Below are 13,032 nucleotides of genomic sequence, written 5' to 3' on the forward strand. Positions count from 1 at the left end.
CCCTTTCCAAAGCGGGGTGAGAGAGCACCACTTCACAGCTGGGTGAGCACGAAGTGGGAAAACGGGGTACCACCCCCCCACCGGCCCCGGCTTTGGGGAGGGGGCTTAGAGACGGGAGGGGAGAGGAAGAGGGGGATAGGGAAAGGGGGTTTCTGACCCTGATTTAGAATGAGCGTTCGTCATAGTTTTAAAAGATAATAAAAAAATACAAAATTTCAACCTCCTCCAACTCCTATGAAACTCCAGCCCTCAGCCGCGTCACCAAATAAAATCGACAGCCCCGATGGTGTTTCCCTTTTACGGGTCCGTGAGATGCTGGTATGGTGGGGATGATGGAGGGAGGCAGGAAATGAATCAATCAATGGTATTTATTGAGCACTTATTCATTCATTCATTCAATCGCTTACTATGTGAGTACTTACTACCTGGAAGTCAGAAGGACCTGGGTTCTAATCCTGCCTACGACACTTGTCTGCTGTGTGTGTGTGACCTTTGGTAAGTCACTTCGCTCATCTGTACTTCAGTTACCTCATCTGTAAAATGGGGATGAAGACTGTGAGCCCTATGTGGGATAGAGACTGTGTCCAGTCTTATATCTACCCCAGTGCCTGTCACACAGTTAGCACTTAAATACATGATTATCATCATTAGAGCACTGTACTAAGAAACTGGGAGCGTACAATGCAACGGAATTAGCAGACATCTTTCCTGCCTATAACGAGCTTACAGTCTTCACTCCAGGTTTCAGGGAAATCCAAACAGGAGTGTATTGAGATCTAAACAATGGCATCTCATGGATTTGAGGAGGACACAGCAGATGTAACTAGCGGATGTGCAGATCTCTGAAAGTGGATCGAACCTCACCCGAAACACTGGCAGATTTGCCAGTGAGAGATTGGAATGGCTCACAAATGATCGAGGCAGATTAATGTTAGGCTTCTGGAAAACCAGCCCGGTTGCAAGAAGCTCTCTAACATCTCAGAAGCCTTATGAAAACAAAGAAATATTTGTTCCCACCAAAATGGAAGGGTGTCTCTCCATTGGACATCTCTCTCCATCTCTCCAATGGAAGGGTGTCTTCTCTTTCAGGAAGCCATTGAGATTTGGGTACCGAATTCGATGAAAATGATGCAGGGATTAAAGGGCAATTTGTAGCAAAATAAACTGCAATCCAACGATCATATTTATTGAGTGCTTACTGTGTGAGGAGCACTGTACTAAGTGCTTGGGAGAGTATGACATAACATGGTGGCCAAGTTCTCTGCCCACTGTGCACTCCCTTGTAATCCTGCCCAGGTTTACTGACACTTGTGAGGAGGAACGTAAATCAAGTTTTGGGTTTTTTTCCATGGTATTTAAGTGCTTACTATGTGCCAGGCGCTGTACTAAGTACCAGGGTAGATAGAAAAGCTAATCAAGTTGGACACAATCCATCTCACATGGGACTCATGGTCTTAATCCCCATTTTACAGATGAGGTAACTGAGGCCCAGGGAAGTGAAGTGACTTGGCCAAGGTCACACAGCAGACAAGCGGCAGAGCTGAGGTTAGAACCCAGGTCCTTTGATTCCCAGGTCCGTGCTCTATCCACTGGGCCATGCTGTTTTTTGGGAACACGTACAATAAGAACTGGGATGCTAAAGCTAAAGAGATCCTAAGCTTGGCAGCTAGCCATTAAACCACAGTCTTCCATAAACCCTCACAGACGCTATAGGGCCCTGACATACCGTCCCTCTGAAGAATGCACACGGCTCATCCTCACCACAGTGACGCTGGGCTTCCCCAGAGATGGCAACAATACATCAACATTCCTGACGATGAGGCTTCAAGAAGTCCCTTTCCTACTCTCCGACCGCAACCCGGCCCACACAATTAACTCCTCTAATGCCAATGTACTCGCAGTTCCTATATGCTTAGATTGTGAGCCCCACGTGGGATAGGGACTGTGTCTGATATGATAACCTTGTATTAATAAGAGTGCAAGCTGGGGTGTAATAGGAGAAGAGCGTAGTTAGGGAGAGAGCTGATGAGTGCCTTAATGATCTGTGCATTTCCCCCCTCCTGGACTGTGAGCCCGTTGTGGGCAGAGATTGTCTCTGTTTGTTCCTGAACTGTACTTCCCAAGCGCTAAGTACAGTGCTCTGCACACAAGTGCTCAGTAAATACCATCGAATGAATGAATGAATGAATCTATCCCAGAACTTCAAAATAATAATAATAATAATAATTATGGTACTTGTTAAATTGCTTACTATATGCCAAGCACTGTTCTAAGCACTAGGGTAGATACAAGCCATTAGATTGGACACAATTCCTGTCCCACATGGGGCTCACACTCTTAATAATAATAATAATAATAATTATTATTATTATTATTATGATACTTGTCAAGTGCTTACTAGACGCAGTTCTAAACGCTGGGGTGGATACAAGTCATTCAGTTTGGGCACAGTCCCTGTCCCACATGGCACTCACACTCTTAATCATCATAATTATCAATCGTATTTATTGAGCGCTTACTATGTGCAGAGCACTGTACTAAGCGCTTGGGATGTACAAATTGGCAACATATAGAGACAGTCCCTACCCAACATTGGGCTCACAGTCTAAAAGGGGGAGACAAAGAACAAAACCAAACATACTAACAAAATAAAATAAATAGAATAGATACGTACAAGTAAAATAAATAAATAAATAAATAGAGTAATAAATATGTACAAACATATATACATATATACAGGTGCTGTGGGGAAGGGAAGGAGGTAAGATGGGGGGATTGAAGCGGAGAGAGACACGAGGATCGAATGAATGAATGAATCTACCCCAGAACTTCAAAATAATAACAATAATAATAATTATGGTACTGGTTAAATTGCTTACTATATGCCAAGCACTGTTCTAAGTACTAGGGTAGATACAAGCCATTCAGATTGGACACAATTCCTGTCCCACATGGGGCTCACACTCTTAATAATAATAATTATTATTATTATTATGATACTTGTCTAGTGCTTACTAGATGCTGTTCTAAACGCTGGGGTAGATACAAGTCATTCAGTTTGGGCACGGTCCCTGTCCCACATTGCATTCACACTCTTAATCCCCATTTTGCAGATGAGGCAACTGAGGCCCAGAGAAGTGAAATGATTTGCCCAAGGTCACACAGCAGACTTATGGCAGAACCAGGATTAGTACGCAGGTCCTTCTGACTCCCAGGACCGGGCTCTATCCACTCAGAAGTAGTACTACCTACCTGTAATTTATTTTAATGACTGTCTCTCTCCTTAGACTGTAAGGTCCTAGAGGGCAACCCGTGTGTTTTACAGTGATGCAGTTAGCCCTTAGAGCTATCTGGGCCCTAGGGCCTTAGGGCCAGTGGGCTCTAATCCTCACTCTGCCACTTGACTGCTGTGTGATCTTGGGCAAGTCACTTCACTTCTCTGGGCCTCAGTTCCCTCATCTGTAAAATGGGGAGCCCCACATGGGACATGGACAGCATCCAACCTGATTAGCTTGTATCTGCCCCCAGGGCCAAGTCCAATGCCTGTCATATAGTAAATGCTTAACTAATATAAAAAAAACACCACCACCAACAACCGAAAAACTCTGTGACATAGTCCAGCACTCACATATATAGGTGGAAAGTTCCAGACCCTTCCAGGAAGCTCCAGAACTGCAATTTACCCTCTCTTCAGGCCACCTCTGGGAGGGAGAGCTATTTTTTGCAGGATGGCAGTCATTAACCCAGTGATATCAGCTGGAACACATCAATTAGAGGGGAGGAACTTGGCAAGGAAGTTGGAGCTTCAAAGGGAGAGAAAAGAAACCAGATGCAAGAGGGGCAGAGCACAGGCAGTAAGACTTCCAGGAGAGAAGAAAATCTGTAACTGATATTGGCCCAAAAGGGCTGAATTTCAGCAGAGTGACCTACCAGGGAAGGACCCCTCTAAACTGTAAGCTCATTGCGGACAGGGAACATGTCTACCAACCGCTGCATTATACTCTTCCAAGCACTTAGTATAGTGTGCTGCCCACAGTAAGTGCTCAATAAATACCACTGATTGAACGAATGATTGGCCCACGAACTGCGACCGGCTCAGGGAAGTTCAAGAGGGATTCCGAGGGGTGGGAACCTTGGGATTTAAGTAAGGAATAAGTGTCAGGTTTTTTAATATAATATTTTTTAAGGTATTTGTTAAGTGCCAGACACTGTACTAAGAGCTGGGGGTAGATACAAGCTAAACAGGTTGGACACAGTCCCTGTCTCACATGGGGCTCACCGTCTTAATCCCCATTTTACAGATGAGGTGACTGAGGACCACAGAAGTGAGCCGATTTGGCCAAGGTCACACAGCAGACAAGTAGCGAGTCAGGATTAGAACCCAGGTCCTTAATGATAATAATTACGGTCTTTGTGAAGCGCTTACTATGGGCCAAGCACTGTTCTAAGTGCTGGGGTAGATACAAGGTAATCAGGTTGGATAAAATCCCTGTCCCACATAAGGCTCACAGTCTTAATCCTCATTATACAGATGAGGTAGCTGAGGCAACACAGAAGCGAAATGACTTGCCCAGGGTCACCCAGCAGACAAGTGGCAGAGTGGGGATTGGAACCCAGGTCCGTCGGACTCCAAGGCCCGTGCTCTTTCCACTAGGCAACACTGCTTCTCCAGTGTCAAGCAACAGAGATTTTTCTCCAAGTTCTTCTCTTGCCATTCAGAAGGATTCAGCAGTCCCTGTTCTTTCCCTCCTCCTACCCACCTCCAGAAGTCACCGTAAGCTCTGGGACCCAGGAGGGACGCTACCACTGTGCCAAGGTAGACCATGCCAGTATTGCCATGCCAGGCTGACATTTTACATTCTGCTGAGGCAATATGCCAGCCTTTCTTTATTGCAGGTCACTGTCTTTCTGTCAGAGAAGGCTTTTATAAACATCCAGCATTAGCATTCATACAATGATCTTTCTCGCTAGACTGTAAGCTCGTTGTGGGCAGGGAACGGGTCTACCAGTTGTTACATTGTATTCTCCCAAGCACTTTTTTATGGTACTTGTTAAGGGCTATGTGCCAGGCACTGTACTAAGCACTGAGGTAGATACAAGTTAATCAGGTTGGACATATCCCCTGTCCCACATGGGCCTCACAATCTTAATCCCCATTTTTTTAATTGATGAGGTAATCAAGACACAGGGAAGTTAAGTGACTTCCCCAAGCTCACACAGCAGACAAGTGGTAGAGCTGGGATCAGAACCCAGGTCCTTCTGACTCACAGGCCCGGACTCTATCCACTAAGCCATGCTGCTTCTCTAGGCCACATGGCATTCAGTACAGCGCTCTGCCCAGAGTAAGCGCTCAATAAATGTGATTGATTGATTTCCCACCTCTTATTCCTGCTCCTCCAAGAGCTCTCATGGGCATTTTAACAAAGTCCACTGTTGGTTCTCTCCACCCCCAAAGACTCTTTGGACTGCAGGTACTGCTCTTTTGAATATTTTTCATCACTTTAAATGATCTATCAACCAAGTAGCCTGGAAGATTTGGTTTCTTTTTCACCACATGTGGTTTGAACGTTTGGACAGCGGGGGACCCAAGCAGCTGAAGATTGGCAAGCTATCATGGAGAGGCCATTCGAAGGATACACAAAAAGAAACCTTTTTAAAGACACACTGAAGCAGAACTTCAGTCAAACAGTGGTGTTTACTGAGCACTTACTATGTGCAGAACACTGCACTGAGTGCTTGGGAGAGTACAACGGAATTTGCAGATCTGTTCCCTGCCTATAATGAGCTTACAGTCTAAAGGAGAAGACAGACATTAATATGAATAAATAGGTAATTTATAATCTATAAATTAAAGATATGAACATAAGTGCCGTGGCGTTGGAGGTGGGGCAAACATCCAAAGGTCACAAATGCAAGTGCATAGAAGATGCAGAAGTTGTACTTCCCAAGCACTTAGTGCAGTGCTCTGCATACAGTAAGCGCTCAATAAATACGACAATGAATGAAAGGGAGCCGGGGAAAAGAGGGATTAATCGGGGAAGGCCTCTTGGAGAAGATGTGACCTTGATAATGCTTTGAAGATGCAGAGAGTGGTGGTCTGGCTTATATGGAGGGGAAGGGAGTTCCGGGCTAGGGGGAAGAAGTGGGAAAGGGGTCAGCGGAGAGGTAGACAAGACTGGGGTACCATGAGTAATCTGGTGCTAGAGGAGCGGAGTGTGTGGGCTGGGCTGGAGTAGGAGATCAGTGAGGTGAGGTAGGATGGGGAGAGCTGATGGACTGGTTTAAAGCCAATGGGAAGGAGTTTTTGTTGGATGCGGAGGTGTATGGGCAACCACCGGAGGTTCTTGACAAGTGGAGAGACATGGACTGAACGTTTTTGTTAATAAATGATCCATGCAGCAGAGTGAAGCGCGGATTGGAGTGGGGAGAGACGGGGGGCTGGGAGGTTAGCAAGGAGGCAGATGCGGCAGTCAAGGCAGAATAGGATAAGTGCTCGATTGGCCTGGGAGCAGATGGATGGAGAGGAAAGGGCAGATTTTAGCAATTCTGTGAAGGTAGAACCGACAGGATTTGGTGACAGATTGAATATGTGGGTGGAATGAGAGAGATGAGTCGAGGACAACACCAAGGTTGCGGGCTTGTGAGATAGGGAGGATAGTGGCGTTGTCTACAGTGATGTGAAAGACAGGAGGAGGACAGGGTTTGGGTGGGAAGGTAATGAGCTCAGAGGGGTATGGAAATGGAATTCTAGGAACAATCAGGGGCAGACAGACTAATCCATAGGGCAGCAAAACCAACCAGGGTGTCTCTTATTAAGCAAATGTGACGTTGACCATGAGGCCAAGAGGTAAGAACTTCAAAAAAGACCCAGGCCAAAAGTAGATCAACAAGCTGAGTGCAGGCAGAGGTGGCACGCATCAGCTTTTTCAGCCACCTACATGCTCAACATCAGCCACAATATCTTCAAGCAGAAAAGACAATTTTTGTACCTGTTATGAGCCTGTTAGAAACAGTATGGCCTAGTGGGAAGAACATGGGCCTGGGATTCAGAGGACCTGGGTTCTAATCCCAGCTCTGCAACCTGTTAGCTGTGTGCCCTTGGCCAAGTCACAACTGCTCTGTGCCTCAGTTTCCTCAACTGTCAATTGGGGATTCAGTACGTGTTCTCCCTCCTGTTTAGACTGGGAACCCCAAGTGGGATCAAGACTGTGTCCAACCTGATTAACTTGTATCTGTCTCAGTGCTTAGAACAGTGCTGGACACAGGGTGAGCGTTTAATAAATGCTACCATCATCATCATCATCGTTATTATTATTATTATCCATCGCTTGATGCTGACACTTGACTGACACTTGAGGAGTCACAGAGAAACTGAGTTCCATAATTTTCAGTCAATTTAGTCTTTCCATTGTCATTTTCCCAATTCATTCATTTTCCAGATCACTAGTAGCCTTTCTGCTGGCCTTTCTGGGTAAATTAATCCTTGTTACATTAGAGCAAAAAACAATGAGGTGTGCCACAAATGGGGAGATCATCATCATCATCATCAGTGATATTTACTGAGTGTTTTCTATGTTCAGAGCACCGTAATAAATGCTTGGGAGAGTACGATGTCACAGACTTGGCAGATGCATTCCCTGCCCACAGTGAGCTTACAGACTAGAGGAAATGGATTGTGGTCTGGGGATAATATCCACGAGCAAAAGGACTGGTTAGCCCCAATTAATCAATCAATCATATTTATTGAGTGCTTACTATGTGCGGAGCACTGTACTAAGCACTTGGGAGCTGGGATAGAGTTGGTAGGCACATTTCCCACCCACAATGAGCCTATAGTCTAGAATAGGAGAAAGACATTAATATAAATAAATTACAGATATGTACAGACGTGCAGTGGGGATGAGGGGTGAATAAAAGGAGCAAATCAGGATGATTCAAAAGGGAGTGGGAAAAGAGGAAATGAGGGCTTAGTTAGGGAAGGCCTCTTGGAGGAGATGTGCCTTCAACAAGGCTTTGAAAGTGGGGAGAACGATAGCCTCTTGGATATGAAGAGGGAGGGTATTCCAGGCCAGAGGCAAGAAGTGAGCAGCGAGATAGACGAGATGGAGGTACAGCGAGTACGTTGGCATTAGAGGAGCTGAGTGTGCAGGCTGCGTTGTAATAAGAGAGCAGTTTAGTAGTCCTTGTGTTCAAATGTGTTTTTTTGCCCCACCCTACAGTGTGGTATTTCTAGCACCTGGTATTTTGACATATTACATGTTGGGTTGTTCCTGGAAACAATCACACAGATTGACAGCTACCTGTGTTCTCAAGAATCTGATCACTTGTAAAATCAAAGAGGCTCCACAATCCCATTTTCTCAATGCATTCCTTCAGTGAGAGACTACCAGAGATCAACTCTCTCCACTGAAGTGTTGAGGAGAGGACTGTGGGAACTTGGACTCCAGGTTAGTAACGCATGATTTGTCATGATTTACCCATCACTTGGCCCTATCACTTCCAAGGTGATATTCACACAGTGCTTAGTACAGTGCTTGGCACACAGTAAGCGCTTAACAAAAACCATAGCCTAGTGAATAGAGTATGGGCCTAGAAGTCAGACGGATTTGGGTTCTAATCTTGGCTCCACTACTTATCTGCTGTGTCACCTTGGGCAAGTCACTTCATTTTTCTGGGCATCGATTACATTATCTGTAAAGTGGGGATGAAGACTTTGAGCCGTGTGAGAACAGTGCTTGGCACATAGTAAGCGCTTAACAAAACCATAATTATTATCATTATTAGAGGGGATGGACATTAATATAAATACATAAATTACAGATATGAACATAAGTGCTGTGGGGCTGGGATGGGGGAAGGATGAATAAAGGGAGCGGGAGAAGAGAAAAGGAGGGCTTAGTCAGGGAAGGCCTCTTAGAGGAGATGTGCCTTCAATAAGACTTTGAAGAGGGGGAGAGTAATCACCTGTCAGATAATGAGGTGGGAGGGCACACCAGGCCAGAGGTGGGACGCGGGTGAGAGGTTGATGGAGGTACATTAGAGGAGCAAATTGGGTGGGAGTAGGAGAGCAGCCCACCCCCACCACTGAGAAGGGAGAGGCAAAGCTGAATGAGGGAGCCCTATGCCATAAAGCTATGGACAACCTTTCAGTGGCACCACTCTCAGCCCTAAGCAACTGCACAACTGCAGGCCTAAAAACGGAATCTGTCCACCGCATCACATTACGGTATAGTGTTCTATACTTCAGGAAGCACTGACACATGGTCCTGTATTAATAACCAAGATAGAGCCGCACCCTAGACAGCTTGGGAGTGGGATTTATTACACAGTTACTGAGGAAGCAAGGAAATTTTTCTTCTCCGGTTCGAATGTAAAAATAAGGGGAGAGAGGAACAGAACACATATAATCTATTTCATTCTGAAATGAATTAAGGGCCTATTCAGCGCTCCTTTCTGAGAGGTTTAAAAAATATGCAGCGAAAAGGGAAGGATGTTTGCGAAGCAGCGTGGCCCAGTGGAAAGAGCTCGGCCTGGGAGCCAGAGGATCTGGGCTCTAATCCTGGCTCCACCACCTGCAATGTTGCGTGACCTTGGGCAAGCCACTGAACTTCTCTGTGCCTCAGTTACCACATCTGTAAAATGGGGATGAAGACTGCCCCATTCGGGATTGTGTCCAAATCGATTAGCTCGTATCCACCCCAGCACATAAAACAGTGCCTGCAACATAGTAAGTGCTTAACAGATACCATAAAAAAAATTAATAGAGTAGATTCCACTCCTGCAGGTCAGAGTCAACTTGGAAATAACGATCACCAGCTCCTGCTCCAAATGTTCTTCAGAACTCAGGCTGATCGGCCACTGAACAACTGGAGGAAAGGACTGTTCACTAGGAGTCTCCAAAGACAGTCAAGATGGCAATTTCATTCTGAATGTTTCCTGACAGATTTATTTGGCACTAACTGCTAGGACATCTGGGATCTGAACAGAGTCTGTTAACGGGAGTGCTCTTCAAAAGTAAACAAACCTCTTTCAGTCTTGCCCAAAATAGCCCCCATTGGAAATACTGACAAAGACTTTGGTTTCTTCTGAAAGGAACCAGGCACAAAGGAGATGCAGCAGCAGAGAGGAAAATGTGTATAACACCTACTAATAATTATGATATTTGTTAAGGGCTTACTATGTGCCAAGCACTGTTCTGAGTGCTAGGGTAGATACAAGGTAATCAGGTAGTTCCACTTGGGGCTCACAGTCTTCATCCCCATTTTACAGATGAGGTAACTGAGGCACAGGGAAGTTCAGTGGCTTGCCCAAGGTCACACAGCAGACAAATGGCAGAGCCGGGATTAGAACTCATGTCCTCTGACTCCCCAGCCTGTGCTCTTGCCACTAGGCTACGCTGAAAATGTATACATATATATATATACATATACATATATACATATACATATATATATACAAAAATATATATATATACAAAAATATATATTTTTGTTAGTATGTTTGGCTTTGTCTCCCCCTTTTAGACTGTGAGCCCACTGTTGGGTAGGGACTGTCTCTATATGTTGCCAATTTGTACTTCCCAAGCGCTTAGTACAGTGCTCTGCACACAGTAAGCGCTCAATAAATACGATTGATGAGGATGATGATATAACATCTACTCAGATGTCACATGACTTCATCCTGAGTATTATCAACTCAAAACAAAGGGAATGAAGGCATCATTCCACGACCATATTCATTCATATTTTAAAACTCATCGCACATCGTAAAGGAAAAAATGGGGAGGAAAAGTGTCTCCTAATTCTGTTGTATTGTAATAATAATAATAATCATAATAATAGTATTTGTTAAGCACTTTGTGCCGAGCACTGTTCTATGCACTGGGGTAGATTGGAAATGGTCCCTGTCCCACATGGGGCTCACAGTCTTAATCCCCGTATTACAGATAAGACAACTGAGACTCAGAGAAGTGAAGTGACTCGCCCAAGGTCACACAGCAGACAAGTGGCGGAGCCGAGATGAGAACCCAGGTTCCTGTGGCTCCCAGGCCTGTGCTCTAACCACTAGTCAACTCTGCTTCTCTGTACTCTCCCAGGAACTTAGTACAGTGCTCTGCATATTGTAAGAGCTCAATAAATTTGACTGATTCATTTACAGCAGGGAAGACACGTTCATACTATGAGTGCTGCCTCCATAAATCTACATAAAATAATCAGGGTGGGGGGCAACCTCTCTGATGACTATTCTAAATCCTAATGCCACGCTCCTCTTATTACCCAGAGGGAAAGAAGAGAGGAAGAGCAGATAAACACATTTCGGTCCTCAGATCTAGTGACATACCACATTCTGAGGCTGCTGTAGGATCTTTATCAGAGCGGGATGGCTGTAACCTGCAGAGAGAAAAGGATCATTAGAATTCAGAAGATCAACTACTCTTTCCTCTACTATCCCATGGCTTAACAATCTAACAATCAATCAACGGTATGTACTGAATGCTTACTCTGGGCAGCGCACTCTACTTGGGAGAGGACAATTAAGTTAGTACACCCAATGCTTGCCCTTGAGGAGTTTACAGTCCCATGACCCGTGACTCCCAAGCCCGTGGCGGGAACAAGCACTAAATTAAATAACCTCATTCACCCACCCCGCAACCATATTGGGTTTCCAATGGTATCTGTTAAGCGTTTCCTCTGTGCCAGGCACTGTGCTAAGTGCTGGAGCAGACCCAAGCTAATCGAGTTGGACACACTCCATGTCCCGCATGGGGATCACAATCTTAATGCCCATTTACAGATGAGGTAACTGAGGTACAGAGAAGTGAGGTGACTCGCTCAAGGTCGCACAGCAGTCAAGTGGTGGAGACGGGTCGTGGAAGTACAGTAGTCTGAGGCTTGCATTTGCCCCTTCTCTTTAGGCCATCGCTTCTGAGCTCTTTTGCCTCTGAGCCCGTCTGACTGACTCATAACCATCTTATTTAAGTGAACAAGAGTAACTCCGGCGACTAGAATCCCTAGGAGTGGCAGGATACCAAGGGGTGGAGTGCGATGGGCCTTTAGGCTTGGACTCCATTTTGTCCGGCTATGCCGCCATTCAGTCACCGCGGGTACATCACATATCCTTCCCCTGTTTGTTCATCCTGCCCAGGTGTCTGTCTTAACGGGAGCTTGTGGGGGGTCAACGTCTCGAGACAGGATGGAGCTTTTCCTACCTCAGCGAGGTCAAGACCTCTGGCTGGTTTATCAGTGGTATTAGCCCACCTCCCTCTATTATGGCGACAACAAGGCAGGGCCCAACGATTAACCTGAGTTGGAATTTACCGCCGCCTGTCTTAAAGTATAGATCACGTAATGTGCTCTTTGGATGTACTGTGCTAAGCTCGGATGTTGAACCATCGGTATAAAAAGAAATTCTGCATTGCATGGGGTTGAGCTGGCCTTGGCTGGTAGAGGAAACTCAGCCTGTCGTTCATTCGTTCAATTCACTCAATTGTATTTATTGAGAGCTTTCTGTGTGCAGGGCAATGTACTAAGTGCTTGAGAGAGTACAATGTAAGTACAGTGTATAGTAAATACAGAGTACAATGTAGTGCAGTGCTTTGCACACAGTAAACGCTCGATAAACATGATTGAATGAATATAACAATAAACAGATTCCCAGCCCACACTGAGCTTACAGTCTAGACGGGGAGACCGACATTACTATAAATTACAATCCTGTCAAACAACGCTCCCTACTAGCGCGTACAGGAATGAACTTGTTTCTGACATACCCGCTGGGACACAATGCAGAGTCCTTGGAGTTTTCTTCGACAGGGACTATACTAAATATGTAAAATATTTACCTTGCTTAAACAGTTATCTCATGGGCTGAAGTGGGCGATGACATGAATAGCTGGAAAATATGCCACATCTACGTGGCTCTCTGTAACAGTGAAAAGGTCAAGTAAAGAAGTTTTCAATAAAGTGTAGCCAAACCAACCTGTCCCTGCCTCGTGTTTCCATTTGTAAAGCAGGATGATAATATTCCTATTTG

General features: G+C 45.3%; 1 protein-coding gene across 1 annotated transcript in view; it reads right to left on the minus strand.

Annotated features, from left to right (window-relative positions):
- The window catches only part of ABAT (4-aminobutyrate aminotransferase), a 73,398-nt gene that overhangs the window by 23,357 nt on the left and 37,009 nt on the right, over positions 1 to 13,032 (minus strand). The window contains exon 6 of the mRNA XM_038762569.1: positions 11,341 to 11,390. Coding sequence (XP_038618497.1) covers positions 11,341 to 11,390 — 50 coding nt within the window. The remainder of the gene's footprint in view (positions 1 to 11,340; positions 11,391 to 13,032) is intronic.

The sequence above is a fragment of the Tachyglossus aculeatus genome, chromosome 21 (genome assembly GCF_015852505.1).
Source record: "Tachyglossus aculeatus isolate mTacAcu1 chromosome 21, mTacAcu1.pri, whole genome shotgun sequence".
NCBI lineage: Eukaryota > Metazoa > Chordata > Mammalia > Monotremata > Tachyglossidae > Tachyglossus > Tachyglossus aculeatus.